At 37.2% G+C, this 24927-nt stretch overlaps 1 protein-coding gene across 1 annotated transcript; it reads left to right on the top strand.

Annotated features, from left to right (window-relative positions):
* Positions 1–797: 797 nt before the first annotated feature.
* cab39l (calcium binding protein 39-like) lies at positions 798–24917 on the top strand. Its single transcript, XM_052127121.1, has 9 exons — positions 798–1021; positions 12859–12991; positions 16485–16649; positions 19505–19623; positions 19782–19950; positions 20095–20154; positions 20245–20310; positions 20392–20535; positions 22938–24917. Exons 2-9 carry the CDS (start codon positions 12890–12892, stop codon positions 23115–23117), a joined length of 1005 nt encoding a protein of 334 aa, XP_051983081.1. The 5' UTR covers positions 798–1021; positions 12859–12889; the 3' UTR covers positions 23118–24917.
* Positions 24918–24927: the final 10 nt, after the last annotated feature.

Below are 24927 nucleotides of genomic sequence, written 5' to 3'. Positions count from 1 at the left end.
GATCACTGCTGCTGTAAGCACCAAATAGCTAAAAAATTGTATCTGATGTATGCGCCCAGCAAGAAAGTCATGCTGCACAAATCATCAGAAATATATGTTATCGATAAAACGTTATACATCATCATAAAGGGAGGATTTCCAATAACACTTAGAATATCTCGGCCTCTGAGTGGACTCAATCATTACTGAGTGCACCTTTAATATAAAAGCCTAATGGGAACTGAATGATTGCCATGATAATGTACCATGAAATGTATTTAATGTACTCCAATGTACTTAAATGAATACTGTGGTAGTTGTAGTACAATTAAACTAGTTTGATCAGTAATTGTATTTATATTTTTCATGTTAGATTTAGTTTTAACTAAGCTTCACAAATAGCACAAAAAGGATGGCACACGCCCATTGATTGTTTCCAGATTCTACTGAGTGACTCAGAGGTGCTCTGTGCTTCAATGTCACTGTGCACACACATAGACTTTGACCGTGACAGTCTTTCTGCGTGTTGTTCTGTAGTTCAGTAAGGTATATGACGCGATAGTTATAGCATCGTGATTTAAAATCATGACTCAAGCACTTCTTTTAGCCAGTGTCTCTCTACATAATAAAGTCTGAACACAGCCACATCCGGGTAACGTCAAGCCTCGCCTCAATGGAGTGAAGAAGCGCCAATACGCTCACTGCGACGTGCAGCATCTGACCTGAGATCAGTGTTATCACTTTTGATCCATCATACACAAAACCACCACATACGATCGAAGAACTGATCCTAGATCATTCTTTAACCGTGGAAACAGAGAGCAGGGAGTTTGTGCAAGAAACCCATCATGTATTTTGCAGATATACACGTTTGAGTCAGTCACTGTATAATTCGCTCACACACACACACATTCCGCTGACGTTTTGCCCAGCACGCGCGCGCACACACACACACACACACTCTGCTGGTGTGATCAGAAAGGCTGCTCGTTAACACACAACCAATGCAGCAGCAGAAGACACGCAATTACATCGCAGCACTGTAAGTATTCAACTTCTGCTTCACATTTAAGATATGAGAGACGCGTTAATGAAATGTTCGATATCTTTCGTTTCGTTTCAAACAAAGAATTGGCATAAAGACCAACGTAGAGTTTATATACTGGCGTTTGGTTGTCTTTTATGTTGGTGTCGCGCAAGAATAAACTCTACGTACGCCCAATTTTCCGCACGTCGGGCATGTTTTTTGGTAACAGTATTGACAAACTGGGAGTTAAAAGCCCAGGCGGTGTGTGTGTTCTTGTGTTCTGCTTTCATTGTTACATAGTATCGTTCTATTTAGTTGTGACGTTTTATTTGCTTGATACATTGTTGCCTTGCGCTTAGTGTCACACTGTTATTCTGCTGGTGTTTATGTTGAATTGAGTGAACGGGCCTTTCACAGTAAGTATAACACCACTGGAAAGCCTGTGCACGGTCTGATCACAACATTGCCAGGCATGTGCACTGTCTGATCACACCACCGCAAGGCATGTGCACTGTCTGATCACACCACCGCAAGGCCTGTGCACGGTCTGATCACACCACCGCAAGGCCTGTGCACGGTCTGATCACACCACCGCAAGGCCTGTGCACGGTCTGGTCTGATCACACCACCGCAAGGCCTGTGCACGGTCTGGTCTGATCACACCACCGCAAGGCCTGTGCACCACGCAAGCCTGTGCACGGTCTGGTCTGATCACACCACCGCCAAGGCCTGTGCACGGTCTGGTCGGATCACACCACCGCCAAGGCATGTGCACTCGGTCTGATCACACCACCGCAAGCTGTGCCTGTCGATCACCACCGCAGCCTGTACACGGTCTGATCACACCACCGCAAGGCCTGTGCACGGTCTGATCAAACCACCGCAAGGCCTGTGCACGGTCTGGTCTGATCACACCACCGCAAGGCCTGTGCACGGTCTGGTCTGATCACACCACCGCAAGGCCTGTGCACGGTCTGGTCTGATCACACCACCGCAAGGCCTGTGCACGGTCTGGTCTGATCACACCACCGCAAGGCCTGTGCACGGTCTGGTCGGATCACACCACCGCAAGGCCTGTGCACGGTCTGGTCGGATCACACCACCGCAAGGGCTATGCACGGTCTGATCACACCACCGCAAGGCCTGTGCACGGTCTGGTCGGATCACACCACCGCAAGCCCTGTGCACGGTCTGGTCGGATCACACCACCGCAAGGGCTATGCACGGTCTGATCACACCACCGCAAGGCCTGTGCACGGTCTGGTCGGATCACACCACCGCAAGGCCTGTGCACGGTCTGGTCGGATCACACCACCGCAAGGCCTGTGCACGGTCTGGTCGGATCACACCACCGCAAGGCCTGTGCACGGTCTGGTCGGATCACACCACCGCAAGGCCTGTGCACGGTCTGGTCGGATCACACCACCGCAAGGCCTGTGCACGGTCTGGTCGGATCACACCACCGCAAGGCCTGTGCACGGTCTGGTCGGATCACACCACCGCAAGGCCTGTGCACGGTCGGATCACACCACCGCAAGGCCTGTGCACGGTCTGATCGCAGCACCACCGCAAGGCCTGTGCACGGTCTGATCACACCACCGATCGCAGCACCACTGCAAGGCCTGTGCACGGTCTGATCGCACCACCGCAAGGACTGTGCACGGTTCACTCATTTCAATAAAAACGCCAATAGAGTTACAGCAGATCATGTACTGGAAGGCCTGCTGAGTCAATTCAAATGAACCTTTTAACAATTATCCATAAATCCAACATTAATCTCTCCAACAGGCATGAACTGCTTTTATGTCACAAAAATCTGATGCCTGATGTTGACTTGACATGATAACAGCTTTTGTTTTGGTATAATTAATGGTGTTTTCAACTTGTTCTACCTTCTTCACTATCTAATAAAATTGCCACAATTTGCTGGATTGATATTCAGTTTATTGGAGTAATATATATTCAGTTATTTTTATTATTAATTATGAACTTGCAATATTTAGCTGTGTTCCTCATTTTGCGCACAACCGTGTTAAAGCTTGATTTTACAAATTAGTACAAAAAATTTAAAATTCTTCACACCGAAAAGAAACTTTTTACAGCAAATTAAGCCATTTTTTTTTCTCATTTACTAAATCCCATTTGTAATTTTTAGTTGTATCAAAAATTTTATTTTTCTTTGTTACAGAAAATATAAGTTCATCAATAACTACAAACCCTAACTAGCTAGCTCCTACTGAGTAATACATTTCAGGTCTTATATGAAATAAATGTAAAATAAAAGGGCTTATATAATAGATAATACGTTTAAAAAATAATTGTTTTGTTTAAAGGTATAGTTCTCCCAAAAATAAAAATAGTCTCATCATTTAACCTCATGCCATCTGAGATGTGTATAACTTTTGTTTCTTCTGCTAAACACAAATAAAGATTTTTAGAAGAATATTTCAGCTCTGTAGGTCCATACAATGCAAGTGAATGTGACCAAAACTTTGAAGCTCCAAAAGCAAATGATGACAGCATAAAAGTAATCCATATGTCTCCAGTGTTTTAATCCATGTCTTCTGAAGTGCTAAAAGTGTGTGTGTGAGAAATAGGGTTGTACCGATTTGATACCTGGATCGGACTGAAGCTTTTAGACGGATTGGTTATCTGTCCGACGAGCCTGATCCAAATCCGATACTGTGTTTTAGACATCGCTCCAGAAATTACATAAAAGAACCAAAAAAACACCATTTAAGCAGTTCGTATGACTCGTGCATTTTATTCAGAGCCACTTGAAGACCTGCGTTAGCTCTGTAAATCACAAAAGGTTTTTAAGTAAATGTATAGTTTGCGCAGCACCAGCGCGTTAGTGAATGGTGCTGCTCTTTTGACACAAACTCACGCACAGGCTGGTCATGCACTCGTGGCTATTTTTAGCCTTTACAGCGGTGCGCAATATTTGAGCGCTACTCAAGAACAGCATCTCAGATGTAGATGCTCAATAGTTCAGTTCACTTATAATATGCATTTAGAACGGCACCGGAGGTGCATTTTACCAGAATTTGAATAAGAAGCTATTTAAAGTACTGTGAATTTGCATACAAACAGACACCTACAGGACTTCCTGGAGAGTTTAGAATGTCAAAATAAAAGTGTGAGGGTTTAAAATGTGCACCATTTAAATATATTACTGTTGTATTTCAAATGAAAAGTTAATAATATTAATGACAATGTATTATTATTGTCATCATTAATATTTGTTTACAATTTATAACTATTTAAGTTGAACGGGTTCCAAAACTGTGTGAATTAAAAGTGGACTAATGTCTTACAGATAAATTTAAGAAGTCCAGATGTAAGTTGAAACATTTTTGGAGAAAATGAAACACTGGGTTCTTTTCTACTGATGACAAAGACTGGAATTACTGTTAATTTTGCTGCAACATTATCCAGTATACTAGTTAACAAAGTTTTTCGTACACATTATTTCAATATAAATGTGAAGCTTATTGTGTTTCTTTACATTATTGTGCAAATAATTGGTAGCACTCTTTAATATGTAAAGATATTCTAAACTGATTATGCAAAAAACAACACCGGTATCGGTTTCGACCGATACTGAGATTTCTGATATCGGATCGGAAGAGAAAAAGTGGTATTGGTCCATCCCTAGTGAGAAGCAGATCAAGATTTAAGTCCTATATACACTCACCTAAAGGATTATTAGGAACACCTGTTCAATTTCTCATTAATACAATTATCTAATCAACCAATCACATGGCAGTTGCTTCAATGCATTTAGGGGTGTGGTCCTGGTCAAGACAATCTCTTGAACTCCAAACTGAATGTCAGAATGGGAAAGAAAGGTGATTTAAGCAATTTTGAGTGTGGCATGGTTGTTGGTGCAGACGGGCCGGTCTGAGTATTTCACAATCTGCTCAGTTACTGGGATTTTCATGCACAACTATTTCTAGGGTTTACAAAGAATGGTGTGAAAAGGGAAAAACATCCAGTATGCGGCAGTCCTGTGGGCGAAAATGCCTTGTTGATGCTAGAGGTCAGAGGAGAATGGGCCGACTGATTCAAGCTGATAGAAGAGCAACTTTGCCTGAAATAACCACTCGTTACAACCGAGGTATGCAGCAAAGCATTTGTGAAGCCACAACACGCACAACCTTGAGGCGGATGGGCTACAACAGCAGAAGACCGCACCGGGTACCACTCATCTCCACTACAAATAGGAAAAAGAGGCTACAATTTGCAAGAGCTCACCAAAATTGGACAGTTGAAGACTGGAAAAATGTTGCCTGGTCTGATGAGTCTCGATTTCTGTTGAGACATTCAGATGGTAGAGTCAGAATTTGGCGTAAACAGAATGAGAACATGGATCCATCATGCCTTGTTACCACTGTGCAGGCTGGTGGTGGTGGTGTAATGGTGTGGGGGATGTTTTCTTGGCACACTTTAGGCCCCTTAGTGCCAATTGGGCATCGCTTAAATACCACGGCCTACCTGAGCATTGTTTCTGACCATGTCCATCCCTTTATGGCCACCATGTACCCATCCTCTGATGGCTACTTCCAGCAGGATAATGCACCATGTCACAAAGCTCGAATCATTACAAATTGGTTTCTTGAACATGACAATGAGTTCACTGTACTAAAATGGCCCCCACAGTCACCAGATCTCAACCCAATAGAGCATCTTTGGGATGTGGTGGAACGGGAGCTTCGTGCCCTGGATGTGCATCCCACAAATCTCCATCAACTGCAAGATGCTATACTATCAATATGGGCCAACATTTCTAAAGAATGCTTTCAGCACCTTGTTGAATCAATGCCACGTAGAATTAAGGCAGTTCTGAAGGCGAAAGGGGGTCAAACACAGTATTAGTATGGTGTTCCTAATAATCCTTTAGGTGAGTGTGTGTATAAAATATATATATATATATATATATATATATTTGTACTAATATTATTAAAATAATATAAATATCCACTTTCACTTCCACATTCTTTTGTTTTTGTTGATTCACATTGCATCTGAAGATATGGATTTAACCACTGGAGTTGTATGGATTACTTTTATAGTATGATATGTTTACATTTGGCATTTTTAGAAAGTGTCATCTTTTTGCACTATTCATTACAAATGTGTACTGGTCGGCGCTGCACTGTCTCTTACTGTGTCTATTGTCCTGTTCCTTTTAGTAATTTATTGTACTGTCCCTTACTTTTTTGGCACACGTTTGCATGTGCACTTTATGTAGAAATGTTATTTTGTCTGTGTAGTCTCATGTTGTTTTTATGTAGCGCCATGGTCCTGGAGGAATGTTGTCTCGTTTCGCTGTGTACTGTACTTGTATATGGTTGAACGACAATAAAAAACACTTGACTTTTATGCTGCCTTTATGTGCTTTTTGGAGCTGCAAAGTTCTGGCCACCATTCACTTGTATTGTAAGGAAATAATCTACAAATCTTAATTATGTTCAGCAGAAGAAGGTTATACATATCTGGGATGGCATGAGGTTATTGATGATAACTTTCATTTTTGTGTGAACTTTCACTTTAAATTGCCATAGCAATAACCCTTGTTTTAGGTATAAGTTAGTAATATGTCAGTACATTTATGTTTTGTGTAGTAATTGAGAACAAGTCCTTCCATTTCATTGCTATTATTTTATGTCATAGATTCGCTGCAGTATGGTTTTGGATGAAGGTAGTATTTCAGAGTTTGCCACAGGAAAAAAACATAAAAATCAGACTCCACCTTTGTTTACAAAGACGAAATGCGATTCCTAACGCTGGCACCTAGCAAACAGAAGACCAGAGGCCTGTACCATGAAGGTAGCTGAACTAAATCAGGCTTTCAGGATTGGTTTCAGGTTGACAAATTCAAACCAATCCAATCAGGGTTAATTGGTACCATGATGCAGCTCATCAACTTTCTCTGTCAACTCGGGCTTCGATCCTGACTTTAAAATGAGATTACGCGCTCGTGCACATGAATGAGTGACGTTTGCTGCGCACAACCAATCGTGTGAGAGAACGTGATTCACTTCTCGCGAGAGACTCTTTTGTAGAAGCTTTTGTGTTTATTTGGAATAAAAACTTTATATATATCATTCAAAACAATAACAAATAAATATAGTCTACTATTAATTACAAAAGTATTAGAGACTATAAAGATTAATATTCTCCCTAAGTTTATTTTCCTTTATCAAAATCTACCAGTTAGTAGTATGTTCCATTTTCAAAAAACTTATCTTTTTGATTAACACTTTGTAAATATACATAGGATAGTAGGAAACCTAAAATTATTCTTAAAATTCTTTAGTTGTCAAAAAGGCTCTGAGGACTAGAATTCCCAAATATAATAAATTATTATAACGCTGCCTAAATTCAACCTATATTGAAGAATCAAATTGAAATGTATCAAATGGAGGAACCTATTAGTATATCGCTGTTCCTACCAAACAATGAAAAACATTTAAATCAATAGATAATACTTGTATTAATAGTACTTTTTGAATTTGGTTAGAAAAGAAAAATACTACAATTAAGAAAGACAAAGTTAATTTACAAGAAATGGTTAAAGATCCATATTTCATGCCAAATAAAATAGATACTATTTAAGTTTTGGGCAGATAGAGGTCTGAAAAGATCTGTGAAAAGTTCACTGATAAAGGAATGGAGACCTTTTTCAACATTAATACTAAATGTATCAGCTTCAAAATTCTCTCTTTTTATTTTGTTTATTATTATTTACAGGTAAGATATTTATCATTAACTTCTGTTAATAATTATCTTACCTGTTAAAGTAAAATAAATAAAAAGGAAATGCATCCATTAATAGATTATATAATTGATACATACAATACAATTAATCCAATACAAATTTTAGGAATTTTAAATCCAATAAAAAATTTAGGAATCTTAAAGAGTGCACTTGAAAGAGATATACAGAACACTCAGAATGAAATTATATGTAGGTGGAGGATGAATTAAAAATAAAAATGAATCAGCTAGATGGGGAAGAAATATAATATAATACAATCCAGTGTTTGAAGGTGATCTGCTTGGAAGATCAAATTAGATTTTTTACAACCCCTGCTATTCAAAGTAAATACAATAGCATGGTAAAAGGGGATTGTAATGAGCATTTCTTTTCTCCGTGCTCTAACTTGTTGGAATGAAGTGATTGGAATGAAGTGATAGGTTAATTTATTATTTAACTGCACAATAGAAATGCATCCAGAATTTTTTTGGGGGGGGACATTCTTAAGAAATAAAACTAAACAAAATATATTTAGGGTAATCAGAATAGCATCTTTGAAACCGATTACAAAAAATTAAACCAGAACCACCACAATTTCAAAGATGGAGAGAAACTATTTTGGAAATATACCAAATAACATTTATAACTAATAATAAAAGTCTGGAATGTGAACATAAATGGGATTTGGTTAAAAATATTATAAATTAATTTAGATTTGTAGTCCATGAAAGAAAGAAGAGGTTTGGGTGGCATTCACCCTTTCCATAGCAATCTTGAGCTTTTAATATTTTAAAAACAGTTATCATATGAATCCATCTTATTGACTTTAATTTTAAATTATGTTTGTTTATTAGATTATTATTATTTATTTTTTTGTTGTTGCTATGGCTAAAGAGGGTAAATGAAAAGCAATAATATTTTAAATAAAATCAACATTCTATCTGCTGAAAATCTACATTTTAGATTCTCAAATAAATAATTTATCATGAAGTGGATTTCTCATTTTATGATTGGTTCAGCATCTGTTAGCGATCTATGTTAGCTTCATATGATTCACCACTTCATGGAATCATAATATTAACCACTTTACAGAAAAAGGGACAACAGCTTCATATAAGTAGTGGTAGACTGATATGGTTTTTTTTAGGCTTGGGATCGATGCTGTTCACATATCGATAATCGGAAGATGATTATTGATATATGTCAGGCTTTCTTTTTCAGATATAAATAGGGTTGCCCGTTGCACAAGACTCTTTGTCTTTTCAAATATACAGAGAGCATACTGCTACATACACAGAAATTGCATAATAAACATTGCCATTTCTAATCGTTTAGTTTGAGCAGTTACCAGTTTCATACATTAACCTGCAAACTCATCAACGTCACTTTGTTAATTCTTGAAATACAAAAACCTTTGTAACCTCAAACTGCCATCAGCTTGGAATGTTGGTGTGATCTGTCCTTAGTTCATGCCGTGGACGTCACAATACATATTACGTCACACTCTATTGCCGACATTTAAATTAGAATCCTAATTTATGTGAATGGAAGGCAACTGGCAGTTAATTGAAAGCAATGTTAATATATCGATGCCTCAAAAATGTTATATAAGAATGTACCGATCAACAATTGTTTTATGTTTTGGTATTTCTAATGTTTTATTTTTAATGTTTGTAGTGGAGGGTGGAAAATGGCCAATATAATGCTTGAGATATATATATATATATATATATATATATCTAATTTAATAATAGCAAATGAGATAAACATCAAATTCATGTAAATATTGTGTGAAATAAGTTTCTTTTAATTTCATGCTATATAAATATATCGATATATCATGATCATAATTGAAATTTAAAAATCAATATTGAGATCATTCAAAGATACATTTTTTACTTTGTTGCAACCCTTTTGAACAATGTCTTTTAATATCCTTTCTGTACTTTACAGTCAGTTGTCGTTCGAAAATGACAAACATAAGAAATTAATTCTAATCAAACATTGCACAGATGCTGTAAAGAAGCCATTCTAGTCCTCTCAATGTGTGTGCGCAGAGTCGGAGATGCTTAAAGAGACAGTACCAGTTTTTAGGATGTTTTCCACAAATCAATGTAAATAAAATACTTGTTTTTTTGTTCATAAGCATAATTTGTACTATTAACGTGCATGTGTATTTGAGAGAGAATGTGCGGTTACCTGCGTATGTCGTGACTCCCAAGCGGAAATGAACTGTAAATCTATTGTTGTTTAACTCTATTCCTCAGCTGTAGTGTTTGTTAGCTTGCTGAAGATAATGGAATTTTGGTCATTCATTGTATTTTTTCTGTGTAAAAAAACAGCCATCCAAGCAGGTAGTTTAGTTTAGAATGCCACAGACACATTAATGTTTATATCACTCCGCTTGTGTTTGAGTGCTAGACATCAGTGCTCTCAAAACGTCTTGTCCAAACAGATTCGAGGACCGGAACTAACTGTTGTATAAATCTGAAAAATACCCAAATGAATCGGAATCGAATTGAAAGCTTGTAAATTGGAATCTAATTTAATCTACAATCTGTATCAACTTGTAATTTAACAAACATTCTAATAATAAACATTGCTTTCATATATATTCATCTGAATTTCATCATATGCATTTTAATAAACAAGGCTGTTTGTAGTTTTTGGAACTGATAATATATGGGTCTATTGCTTAATTGTATGAACTGTAGCACTGACATAAGGGGAATATGATCAAAGAGAGCAGCTGCTGGAAGGTGGAGGGAAAGTTCTCACTGTGCGAGTCCTAGATTCCAGTGTTCGTGCCTCAGCACTCTTTGCTTAGGTTATTAGCTCACAGGATTACCAGTCACAAGTTACAATGGGTCCTCTTGGAAAAACAGTGAATATTCCCATGATCTTAGTTGGAGGATTGTAGGTTGCTGCTGAAAAGTGTCTCTAACCTCCAATTCTAGCTGTCAAAATTATTTTGTTTTAACAATGATTTATTGAATCAAATCATGACTAATTGTTTAGTTTAATCACTTGTATTACTGGATAACCAAATGACTGGAGGCTTTTCAGGGTGAAAGTTGAATATTGTGACACTGTAATTTTTTGGATTTTGTAATTCAGAATGTTAGACAGAGCTACTACTGGAGTCTCACAAAGTTAAATATTAAGCTAGGATAGAAAGAGGTATTTTAACAATGAGGGAATCAACTGATAAATTACTTAAAGTGTAAACACTGTGGCTCTGTGGTGCATCAACCATCACTCCGTTTGTGCGTCTCAACCAGCCAAACCCGGCAACAAATGCTCAGCCAATGGTTTTAGTTTAGGGTGGGACTATCTGTTTGTTCAAAAATGGCAGATGAGTTTAGGGAACTTGTCTGAAAGTAATCACTATTTTTAAATTCAGTTTGGTAGCTAAAAAGGACAGACTTGACATTTTAAGGTCACAATTAAGTGCCTTTCTTAGCCAGAGGAAGTGCCAAATGCCCCATTTACACCTTGCATTAACGTGATAGTATTTGGATATTTGACTGTAAAGTGTAAAAACAAATCCAGCTAAAGAATTAGTCTCCAACATCCGATCAAAGTTACTCATGCAAAATGGAAAACGCTACTTGCAAATTACATCAGATGCTGTGGTGACTGACTGATGAATAATTCAAATGCTTTCCATGACTTTGAAAATACTGTCTTTATCGAATTTTAAAAACATTGTCAATGTTTTTCCTTCATTGAAAATTTTTTGGTGGATGCCAAAGCTTAATTTCGGGTCGCCGAAGCTAATTTGAATGATATTCATCTTGCGTAAAAACCAGGCTTCATTTGTATCTTTCAGATGAGAAGCATATTTAGCACTTGATGGATTTAGCACGAGTAAAAAGAAACTAACATCCAAATGTTACTGAATAGAACCATATTGTACAGTGATAATAAATTATAACAAAATTAATATTAAAATGAAGCTAAACGACCCACAGATGTGTTAATGTTGAAAGTTATTCAAAATAACTGAAGTGTTTTTTCAACTTTTGAGGGAATAATATCCCAAAATCCACTTATGTGGACATCATGAAATTATTTCATATTTTTAAAGCGGCATATCAAAAGAAACTAGAGATGCTCTTTACACCCAAACAGGGTTCTGTGAAAGAACTTAGAGGTTTCTCAACAGAGGCACTTTTGTTTGTTCTGCGCCTGTTAAAACGCTTCACGGAAATCGATGATCATGTTGTTGTCATGTATCTCGGTGCAGCAGTAGTTTTACCCCTAAATGACAGTCTAGGGTCTAGTGAACAGTATTCAGTCCATTTAAATGCATTTAAATTATGCATTGCATATAGTAAAGCCAAAATACAGTGTCTACGCATGTGGATGCACGAGGTTAATGTGGTCAAGTGCTATCCAAAATCGATCAGATCATCTAAAACATATGTTAATGCAAGGTGTAAATGGGGCCAGAGGGGACTCTTCCAAAAGATACCAGTACTGTCCTGAGAAAACATTTCAATGTTTGTTGATATCACTTTTTTCCCAGTGGAACATTTATTTAGCCCTCATGAAATGTAAATGTGGCACATGTTGTATTTTGTGAATTAATACCTCTTGAGTTAAAGCATACACATTAGTTACAATAATGTTGTTGTATTTCTAAAAGAACTGTATGAAATATTTTTTTCTTTCTGTTTGAAGGAAGTATTTTTTGGTTTGTAGCAGCACTGCTTTTGATTTAGAACTTAGTTTGATTTCATACATTAAGATAAAAAAAAACTATCAATGCCTAAAATGTTTACGTTTATGTGTTTCCTGTGAGCTTTGTATACTCTGCACAAATACCTAGCGAGTTTAAGGAACAGAACTTTGATGTATAATTCATGTGATATTTCCAGGTTAAATGTTTAAGGGGAATGATATAATTTAAACTTTGCCATGTTCTGTTGTCATGACAACCACGTGAATGCCATTAGCTGTCGTTGTCTATCAGGGCAAGCTTATTCAAGAGTCCCTTAAGATTTTACTTGGGTCAATGGATTTCTTTGCCATCTTCCCTAAAACCACATGTCTTTTAACACTTTATCTCTCATTGTTGCTCCAGGTCTTGAAGAGAGAACCCTACGGCCGCTACCATGCCACTATTTGGTAAATCTCACAAGAACCCCACAGATATTGTGAAAACTCTGAAGGACAACCTGTCCATCCTGGTGAAGCAGGACAAGAAGACAGAGAAGGTATGAGTTTTATTCAGTTGCTGTTACAATCTCTGTGTTTCCAAAGGCCTACTGTATAGGTGAAGGGAAAAACCAATATTTCGATGTAATGTGAAATATTTTACTTCACGATACTGTATCAATATAAAAGCATGAAGAATCAATATTTTTATATATTGCTGTACATATTACTATGACATATTACTGTCAATGGCATGTCTACAAAAAAGTAAAGTAGAAAGTTCACCACTTGTTGCGCAAAGTAGTGTAGAGCATAAAGCAACTTAATCAAATGAGCTTTAATAGTAAACAAGTGAGTGAAATCATTAGTTTTGAATCGCAATACACTAAACATCCATCCATCTTCAACCGCTTATCCGAAGTCGGGTCGCGGGGGCAGCTGCTCCAGCAGGGGGCCCCAAACTTCCCTATCCCGAGCCACATTAACCAGCTCTGACTGGGCGACCCCGAGGCGTTTCCAGGCCAGTGTGGAGATGTAATCTCTCCACCTAGTCCTGGGTCTTCCCCGAGGCCTCCTCCCAGCTGGACGTGCCTGAAACACCTCCCTAGGGAGGCGGCCAGGGGGCATCCTTACCAGATGCCCAAACCACCTCAACTGACTCCTTTCAACGCAAAGGAGCAGCGGCTCTACTCCGAGCTCCTCACGGATGACTGAGCTCCTCACCCTATCTCTAAGGGAGAAGCCTGCCACCCTTCTGAGGAAGCCCATTTCGGCCGCTTGTACTCGCGACCTAGTTCTTTCGGTCATGACCCAACCTTCATGACCATAGGTGAGGGTAGGAACAAAAATTGACCGGTAGATCGAGAGCTTTGCCTTTCGGCTCAGCTCTCTTTTCGTGACAACGGTGCGATAGAGCGAGTGCAATACCGCCCCTGCTGCCCCGATTCTCCAGCCAACCTCCCGCTCCATTGTCCCCTCACTCGTGAACAAGACCCCGAGGTACTTGAACTCCTTCACTTGGGGCAAAACCTCATTCCCTACCTGTAGTACGCACTCCATCGGTTTCCTGCTGAGAACATAGAGAATCGTAATATAATTGTATCGCGCCCCAGATATCGATCAATATAACTTTGAATTGCCAGGTCCCTGCTGGTTCCCACCCCAAGTCCACTGCTCAGTAAATGAAAGCCTGAAGTTTTTCTTAAATATTTACTTCTTATCCATGATCTCATTCTTTCATTATCTATCCACAGCTGTTCCAGAGGCTCTCATATGATTGTTTGAGTATTGAGTATTATTGCTCCAGGTTCGCTAGATACCTTTCGGCTCTTTTCAACCTGAATATCATCCTCAGAATAAGGCTTCTTTCAACTGCTGATTCTTTTCATTGTGTTTTTGCATTTGCTGTTTTAGAGAGACGGGGCATGGCCCCACGCAAATCGGCATTTAAAACCAGTGCACTAGATCAGATTGTGAGTTTATGTTACAGCATTGGACGTGATTCGTTGTTTTATTGTTGTGTGGCAGAGCATGCTGAGATAATCATCTCACTTTCATGCCCTGTGTTTACAAGGACATGCGATTAAGCAGGACAACATCTGATATGAATACATGATTGCACAATGAAATAATGGTTTCAACATCTGAAACTCAAGTCAAGTTGGTTTTATTTGTTTGGAGCTTTTCACAATACATACTTACAAAAAATAGTGCCTTAATGCTGCCACTCAATTCCCCCCTCCCCCAATGCATAATATCACTTACTTACATTTTCTGTGTAACATTATATCCAGTGATCTTGTAATGTTGTTAACCCTAAAACGGCCATAAGAACATCTATTTAACAACTTTATAGCTCAAATACATAAGTGCTTTTAATGAAAAATGTGAACTTTCATTGTAAGTGCCTCACTGTAACCTCTATTTCTTTTGTGATAATGATCTTGGCTGGACAGGCACTTCTAGGGAGAGTAGCCACAGTACTAAATCTTCTCCATTTATAGACAGTTTGTCTAACTGTGGTTAAAGCTGGAAAGGGTTACAAAGATATCTCGATAAGCTTGATATTAATTTGTCCAAAGCAACAATTCTTGATCGTAGGTCTTCTGAGATCAATTTTTTTTGTGAGGCATGGCCCATGTCAGCAGATGCTTCTTGTGAAAAGCGATCTCAAAATGTTGAAGTACTTTTTAAAAGTCAAAGTAGCACTAACCCACACCTCCAATCTCATTTAATTAATTGGATGCCAGGTTTGCCAACTCCTGACTCGAGTGAACTTTTGTTGATGTCATTAGCCTAGAGGTTCACATACTTTTTCTAACCTACACTGTAAATGCTTGAATAATGTATTCAGTGTGGACAAGAACAATACAATTATTTGTGTGTTATTAGTTAAATTATTGTATTGTTCACACTGAATACATCTGTTTTGTGTTATTGTAACTTAAAATCTGATGTGATAATACATCTGTTTTAACTAATAATGAACAAACACAATCCAAGACAAATTTATACATAAATGCAGGTCATTCCAAAGGGTTCAAATACCTTTTCTTGCCACTGTGTGCATTTTAAAATTTGCAGTATTTCTAATTTATTAGATGGACCATAAATATTTATGACTCATTTTGATCACAGGGGCATATGCAGATTTTTGTCCAATAAAATGACGTGAACTTGTGTATGTGTAAAAGGGCATGTCCTTTTATGTCCCACCCCAACTTCCTGTATTTCCTAGGAAATATGTCAACACAGGAAATATGTCAACACAGGAAATGTAATTGATTACCAAACTATTTCATGGGGTCTTTAAAAGTACATTAAATGAACACAAGTCTATTCTATGAGGATGCAGTTCCAAAGTCCATTGAGAGTGCTTCCAGGAACCTTTAGGTCTCTAACAGATTGTACTCATATTTGTAGTGTGAGTAGAAAGACCTCAAAGAGGTGGAAATATCTCCACTGCCGACCTCTCGCTCATTTTTACCTGCCAGCTAAGGCTCTTTACAGCAGCCCCATACTACAGTCAATGGTTTGAAGTGCTGGGAACCTATTGCTTGTTATTCTGGGGACCTGAGAAAAATCCATATGCTTCACTACGGTTCCACTTATCAACTTTCAGAAGCTGATAAATGAAATTGCTAAATGGTGATCTTTGTATAATGATGCATGGGAAATTTTTGACATTCAGAGCAAAATAGGGCATTGATATTTACCATATGCTGTATACACTTATACTGTACATGTGCATTTTTCCATGTACATTGTCATTAGAATTATAGAAGCCCATGCTGCCCTACAAAGGCAAAACACAGTAACTGTGCCTACACGTACACCGCTTTAAAGTTGGGCTGTTTTCCCTGAATCCGAGCTATGACAAAAATGTATCCACACTGAAACAAAGACTGAAAATTCCAGTATAGTTGAGCCAAACCTGCCAAACTGAACTGTTTTTTGCCTTTGCACTGCAGCATGCCTGAGGGGTATTGAATTATTAGCATATTTTGCAGCAACTGTAGGGAAATTATGTTTTTGTTGGTCTGTGTTTTTCAGGCTTCAGAGGAGGTTTCGAAGTGTCTGGTGGCAATGAAAGAGATCCTGTACGGTACGAACGATAAGGAGCCTCACACAGAGACGGTGGCCCAGCTGGCCCAAGAGCTCTACAACAGTGGACTTCTCATCTCACTGGTGGAAAACCTGCAGGTCATCGATTTTGAGGTTAGGATGCTGTAAATATTTTATAGCAAAATACAATTTTATTACATTTTAATCAAGCACAAGTTGTGTCAGTTCAGCAAATGCTTGTATCAGCTGCTGATATTTATCATCCAATTATTTATCAAATTAAAATCAGTTATAAGCATGAAAACACAAAATGAAAAACAGATGGTTGATTTTAAATTAATTGGTAACACACTTTGTTCTTAGGAGTGCCAAACCTCCTCCTTATTGTGGCTATTATTAGTATTTCTAGATGGTGAATGTAAAAATTCTGTGAATTAAAATGCACAAAGGTTCTTTGGTTATTCTGCATTATCATGAAAACACGAGAGTAGATTAGACAAAAACTGTACTCGAGTAATTGTTTTTTAAAAGACTTAAGTAGAAGTAAAAGTACTAATGTTAATAATTACTTTAGTTACTCGCTACTTGAGTACGAGTTAGAAAGTATCAAATTAAAAGATTACTCGTTACATTGCGAATTACACTGAAAATATTTGATTATTAATTTTAACACCTTGCATGCATGAATCAGTGCTTATGTCATCCTTGGTCATCGAAAATTTTAATTATGATGTCATTTATTCACCCTTATGGTCTAAACCATTATGACTTGGACACAATAAACACAATTAAGGAGATGTTAGACAGAATCTTAGCCTCAGTCACCATTCACTTCCATTTGTTTATACTTTTTGAAAGTGAATGGTGACTGAGGATGTCAGTCCCTTACATTCTGCCTAACACCTTATTTTTGGTTCCAGATAAAACAAAGACCAAGGTTTGGAACTACGAGAGTGAGTCTAAATGATGACAGAATATGAATTTATGGCAGAATATTCATTTATGGGTGAACTATCACTTTAAGGATGCTTGACTGTCAGAAACATTTCTAGCAATCATTACAGAAAAACGAAGTGTCTCACAGGCTCAATTCTATAATGTATAGTATTATATATTTTAGTTATGAATCAAAGTTTAGCATTATTAATGCCTAATGTTGCTATTTCAAAACCTTATTGTGCTGCATTATCAAGCATGTGATCAGAAGATCAAAATAACGTTCTATCTACATCAGATGCGAGTGGCATGGCACGATGCAACAAACAAATTGTTACCATTATAATCAATGACGCTGTGGCATTGCGACATCGCTCGAGTCTGTTGTAGACACTTTTGTGAGATACTGTAAATCCATGTTACAAACTGAGTACACCCCTCACATTTTTGTAAATATTTGGATGTAGCAAAGTGTCATTTCTTCAGTGTTGTCACATGAAAGGATATAATCAAATATTTACAAAAATGTGAGGGGTGTACTCACTTTTGTGAGATACTGTATATGCACTGATTTATTGCAGCACTGATATAAGAAAATGTATATTTAAAAACTGAGATAAACCGAAGCGTAGGTACAGAATCACACTGAAACTGACCATTATCATAACAAACAAGCCTGCATTATCATTATCACCAAAACTTGCATATTTTCTTCGTTGAATCCGTAATTGTATATGCTGAAATTCCTACTTGCTTTGGTGTTGAATGAAGGCATCGAATAAACTTAACTCTTCATTTTCACCGTGTGAAATAAAGAAAGTGTTGGTTTTGAGTGCTTACTGCTGTTGCTGCAGTGATGAACTTGAGATGAGTTACAGAGCGCCACTGTAGTTCCGGGCCGTAAAAGTCCCATTCAAAAATCCCACTCAGTAAATGACTCACTTATTAAACCAGTAATGTAACGACAGTAACATCCCCCATTGTAACGAAAAGCACGTTTTCTTTTTTCATTAGAATTTCACTTGAGTAAAGAGTAGATTTAATGGTGGGTACTTTAAAAAGTAAATTTTCTCAAAAATGTTGCTCAAGAAAATGTAACAGAGTAATTGTAGTGTGTTACTACCCACCACTGCTTACATAAAGGATATATGATGAGGGAAACCATTTAAACTGCTTTGAAACCAGCAGACTTGAGTTCTGAGACATCAGAATTAAACCATTAAATTATTGAAAAACTAACCTAAAACTAACAAAGAACTAACAAACAAAATGAAAACTAATCTAAATTGGAGTGAAGAATTTTAAACGAAATAGAAACAAATAAAACAAATACATTTAAAACCATTATAAACTTGATATACAGTACTGAACTGCAAACACAAAAGTGCAAATTTTTTGCATGTTATCATTTTTTTTTTTTTACATGAATAAAAAAATACTTTTTTATTTCCATTTATCTTTCAATGTGGCTCTGTCAAATTTTGACCTGTCATATGTTAAACAGATGAATGGAAATTTATAAAAATATTTATTTATTTATTTATTTTTTAAAAGCAAAATTCCGAAGTAAAACCGTGATCTGATTACAAAATAATGTAAGTGACAAAATATCGGTATCGGCCTATAATTATTTGTTCGAATCAGTAATGGCCAAAAATATCGGTACTTCCTTAGCTAATACTCATTTTGAAATATCAGTAACAACATACAATGTTATTCTTACTTTATCAAAGTCAGCAAACATTTTACAGCAAAAGGTCTTCTACTTCAAGAAGAGCATGGTAACTTTTAACTCGAGACACTTTTCTTCTGTAAAGTATTCCTCGTGATGATGTAGAGACTTTAGAATATCATGTATCGAATATGACGCACGTTTATACAGGGTTAAAATGCTAGGATGTTTTTCCTCTTCTGTGTGCATTCCTTTGTTTATAAATGTAATCAATGGAATAATGATTGTGTGTGTGTGTGTGTGTGTGTGTGTGTGTGTGTGTGTGTGTGTGTGTGTGTGTGTGTGTGTGTGTGTGTGTGTGTGTGTGTGTGTGTGTGTGTGTGTGTGTGTGTGTGTGCAGGGTAAGAAAGATGTGTGTCAGATCTTCAACAACATCCTGCGCAGGCAGATTGGGACCCGCAGCCCAACAGTGGAATACTTCTGCTCTCATCAGGAAGTTCTCTTTATCTTACTCAAAGGGTGAGAGGCGGCCCCATCAATCAGCACTTATTTAACATAGCCTTCATTAACATTCATATTTGAATTGGTAGGTACTTTTGTAATCAAGGAAATAGCCATGTTTACACAGAAACCACATATAATCTTTCTTTGTTTCTGAGGATGTGACCTTTGTGCAGGTATGAGACTCCTCAGGTGGCATTGAACTGTGGGATTATGCTGCGCGAGTGCATCCGGCACGAACCTCTCGCCAAAATCGTCCTCCACTCCGAACACTTCAAAGATTTCTTCAGCTATGTGGAGATGTCCACATTTGATATCGCCTCCGATGCTTTCGCCACCTTTAAAGTGAGTGAAACGTCATCATTTGCTTCTCTCTGTTGGTAACCAAATGCCAATGCTGATACGTCTCATTTACATTTCACAGACGTTTTCATTGTTTAGTGTAATAACATAGACTAATTTACAGGAAATGTGTTTTTCTTTCAACAGGACCTGCTCACGAGACACAAGGTTCTGGTGGCAGAATTTTTAGAACAGAATTACGATGCGGTAAAATGTTTGCTGTTATTTTTCGTGCTGGTTTTTATTTATCGAATCCTGTAAAGCTGAGATCTTCAATGGCTCTTACTGATCTTACAGGTGTTTGATAACTATGAGAAACTCCTTCACTCTGAGAACTACGTGACCAAGAGGCAGTCATTGAAGGTGTGCTTTCTAACATATAATTTTTGTCATCCGGAGCATGTTCTGTCATTAATGTCATGTGCTCGTATGTGGCTTTGACAGCTGTTGGGTGAGCTGCTCCTGGACAGACACAACTTCACCGTGATGACGCGGTACATCAGCAAACCAGAAAACCTGAAGCTCATGATGAACCTGCTGAGAGACAAGAGTCCCAACATTCAGTTTGAGGCTTTCCATGTCTTTAAGGTGTGTGTTTATGAATGTAGCATCATGCAAATGCAATAGTTTTTGGTTACCGATGCCATTGAAGAAATGCGCCATTCACAGTCAGTCATGATTCATTTATTCACAGAGTGAAAGTGTCCGATAATAGTTGTGGGCTTACAGAGATTGAGTGAGCGGTATTTGGCTGGTCATGTGATCTCAATCTCAAATCTCATTAGTAGCCTAATGAAAGTGGTTTTATTTTAAACACATTTGACCATTGTGTATTTTTGTGAACTTTTTAAATTGAAGAATACAGTGGCAAGAAAAAGTGAATCTTTTGGAATTGGTTGGTTTTCTGCATTAATTGATGAAGATGAGATCACATTTTATGCCCAAAGTCACAAGTACAGACAAACACCGTGTGCTTAAGCTAACAACACACAAACAATTATAATCTTTCATGTCATTATTGAACACGTCCCATTAAACATTCGCAGTGCTGTGGAAAAAGTAAATGGCGTAAATTGGGATGATGTTTTCATGTTTGTAGGCTGTGCCATTTTTACGCCATAAGTAGTCATGCGTGTTCTTCCCAAACAATTCAACTTTAACTTCATCAGTCCACAAAACATTTTCCCAGTAGCGTTGTGGAGTGTCAAGGTGGTCTTTGGCAAACTTCAGGTGCACAGAAATGTTTTTGTTGGAAGCCGTGGCTTCCTTCGTGGTGTCCTGCCATGGACACCATGCCTGTTTAATGTTTTCCGTATAGTAGAACAGAGATGAAGGAATCATTGGAACTGGTTAACATCTCTGTTCAAGTCTTTACCTCTCACTCTAGAGTTCTTTTTACTTCATTAAGCATTCTGCGGTGTGCCCTTTGAGTCATCTTGGCTGAAGTACACTTCTAGCAAGCGTAGCCACAGTACTAAATCGTCTCCATATATAAACAATTTGTCTAACTGTGGACAGATGAATATCTAAGCTCTTTGGGATAACTTTGTAACCATTTCCAGCTTTATGTAAAGCAACAATTCTTAATCGCAGGTCTTCTTTTTGTGAGGCATGGTTCACGTCAGCAGATGCCTCTTAGAAAAAGCACTTAAACATTTTGAGTTTGCTATTCACAATTCAAAGTATCTCTAACCCACACCTCCAATCTCAATTCATTAATTGGATTCTAATTATCTTTTTATTGACATCATTAACCTAGGGCAGCGGTTCTCAAACTTTTTTTTTGATGAACGCCCCCTACTTTATTCCCTTACCCAAGCCCCCTACCCTTCTTCACTACCATGGTTAGATGTAACATGATTTCTATAAAACAAACTATGGCATTGTTGTAAATATAAACAGTAGACCTACACTACACACATAAATATTTATATCACTACCCTAATGTAGCCTATGACACATTTAATAGAGCTGAAACAGTGATATGTTTATTATCAATCTATTTCTGCCTATAGTACAATTAGTGTTACTATAGTAAATTCAAGGTTGGTGATGTAGAATTCTGTGCCGATTTCAAAGGGTTTCTGCTTCTCGCACCTTGCTTCTCACTGATTCTCGTAGAGCTGCACGCTTAAAAGCTTGAGACCAGTCTGCAAATAAAAACGCACCTTCTTTGCGCTCGCGCTGCTTTGTTTATTGAGCCGTATCCATCTATAGACCCATACAGGTGCATTAGCGGAGGTTGTGCCTCTCCCTTTGTATTTGATGCTGCTAAACCAGATACTTAAAATGTGTCGCTAGACTTCAAAATCAGTTGAACCGCGGTACAAATGCTTACTAACCCAAATAATTGAGAACCAACTGATATACTACCAGTCTTGCTAAATGTTTTAATGCAAAGAGGAACTTGATAAATGTTTTAATGCAAAGAGGAACTTGATAAATGTTTTAATGCAAAGAGGAACTTGATAAATGTTTAATGCAAAGAGGAACTTGATGATATATTGTTTTATTATGACCGATAAACACCCCCCATTTGTAACCTAACGCCCCCTCTACTCATTTGTTCTCAGCACCTCCTGGCATCCTTTGAATGCCCCCGTAGAGAAACCCTGGCCTATGGGTTTCACATACTTTTTCCCACCTATACTGTGAATGTTTAATGATGTATTCAGTATGTACTAGAACAATACAATAATTTGTGTGTTATTAGTTAAAACAGATTTTGTGTTTGTTCATCATTGTAACAGATGAAGATCAAACCAGATTGTATTATATGTATATTGTATATGTATTAAATTCCAAAGGGTTCACATACTTTCTTGTCACTGTATATTACTGAATGCACGTTTTAACTCTATAACTTTCATTAATAACAAACTATGATAGCTACAAAGTGTTTCCTGCTCTTCTGGCATGTTTCCTTGAAACGGTCGTATAGAATTTTACAGAATGTTAAGAAGCTTGTTTCATTTGTTTTATTTTCTCAGGTGTTTGTGGCCAATCCAAACAAAACCCAGCCCATCGTAGACATTCTTTTGAAGAACCAGACAAAACTCATCGACTTCCTTAGCAACTTTCAGAAGGATCGCACGGACGATGAGCAGTTTAACGATGAAAAGACGTACCTCGTCAAACAAATACGAGACCTAAAGAAGCCAGCTTCCTAAACTTTAGCTATTGCAGTATTAAAAAACAAAACGAAAAAATCACAAAAATATATTAACAATAGTAATTCTATTTAAAATCTTGAAGTCTTTTCTTAGTTTCGAGGCTTACGATGGTTTCTGATTCATTGATGTTCTCTTTTCTGATTTACTTTTTCATGTTTTTTTATTATTATTATTGCAAACTCTTGTGCAATGAATAGGATGTTTCAAAAGTAAGTGTCAGCAATTTTGATTACAGGAAGAACCGCCTAATAACATCAAGAAACAGGAAGTGCAGATTCATTTCTGATGTTTTCCATGTTTTGCTATGCTAGTGAAGAGGTTCGGTTATATGGAAATTGCTGGAAGAGAGGTGAAATTCCCCATTTATTTATGAGCTGTTGATTTTTCTGACTGCACTAACCTTCATACTTGCATTCCTTCACCTTTCGGTCGACTCGAGATTTTCATCTTTCTCAGGCATCAATATGGCTTACATTCACTTTTATTTCATTAGCCTGTTCTTCAAAACACTGCAAACCTGATTGTTTCCTCCCTTAATTCAGATTTTTTTTCTATTCATCTTATTTTGTAAGAATTATTTAGAAGGAAGATTTCATTTCAGTATTTTAATTATGTCTTCATGTACATTTTGAGTTGGCACCAGGCCGTTTTTGATTGCGTAATGCAAGCATCAATACTTTTATATATTTTTATTTGATGATGTTTACCTATGTTTAAGAAAAACAAAAAGGTGATTTTACTCTTAAGGTGGTTGCTATTTTAGAAGAATCTAGAAAAATCAACTTTGGCACTGTTTAGGAACTTTTGTTTCAGCGAACCGGTGTATATTCCAACTTGTAGTTTCCATATACTGTAGATCTATAAAACATCTATAATATAGTGCTTTGGTATTACTATGGTATGCTTAATACTATAGTATACTTGGTGATATAGTATGTTTTACTTTAGTATATCAGTAATACTAAAGTACTTTTCATACTGTAGAGCAGCTGTAGTACAATCTTCATTTCTATACTATAGTATTCCTGTAGAATGTATTTTGTGCTCAAACCCATAATGATTTTGACAGACAATAGAAGTGGATCATTGCATAGCTGAAACAAGATGAAATGAGGGCGCAACTGTACAAAACGGGTGCCTTTCTGTTCTTGAGTTGTTAATTTACTCTTGCTCATTTTTGTTTATTTGAAAATAAATATTGGAAGGGGGAGCTTAATTAATTTTTATTATTTTTAATATGTTCTCATTGAGCATATTTAGCCTAATTAAGCAATGAACCTCTTTAACTCGCTATATTTGAGTTTTGCTGTTGAAGAAAATTCATTAAATTTCATTCATTTTCCTCTGAATTGAATCAACTGTAGTTTTTATTATTCTCTTATGATTAGTTTTATGGGTTGAATTATGCTGAGGTGGTGTGAACCCATCAAAGAGCATTCATTTTGGACTGAAATGGGGAATAAAACTTGAAAAAGGTTCTCAAAATGTTTATTAGTTGCCAAAACATTGAAACATGAACAAGTTATTTTGTAGATTGCTTGACATTGCACAGTGTGAAGCAAAATGATTGGTACTTCAATGCAACTATTGTCAGATTTCAAATCTATCCATCTGAGCCAAATTTAATATATCTGAATATATACAGTATCAATTGGATACAGTAAAAAGAAATGTCAAACCATCTGTTCATAATATTTAAATTTCAGTGTTGAATTGTCCATTTTCATACAGTTGCAGTTTCCCTCTGAAATGCTATTAGTACCATATTATCAATAAAGACAAACTGAAGCATTGGTATTATTGACTC

The sequence above is a fragment of the Xyrauchen texanus genome, chromosome 5 (assembly GCF_025860055.1).
Source record: "Xyrauchen texanus isolate HMW12.3.18 chromosome 5, RBS_HiC_50CHRs, whole genome shotgun sequence".
In the NCBI taxonomy this organism is placed as follows: Eukaryota; Metazoa; Chordata; class Actinopteri; order Cypriniformes; family Catostomidae; genus Xyrauchen; species Xyrauchen texanus.
This window is presented reverse-complemented; position numbering and strand designations above follow the sequence as displayed.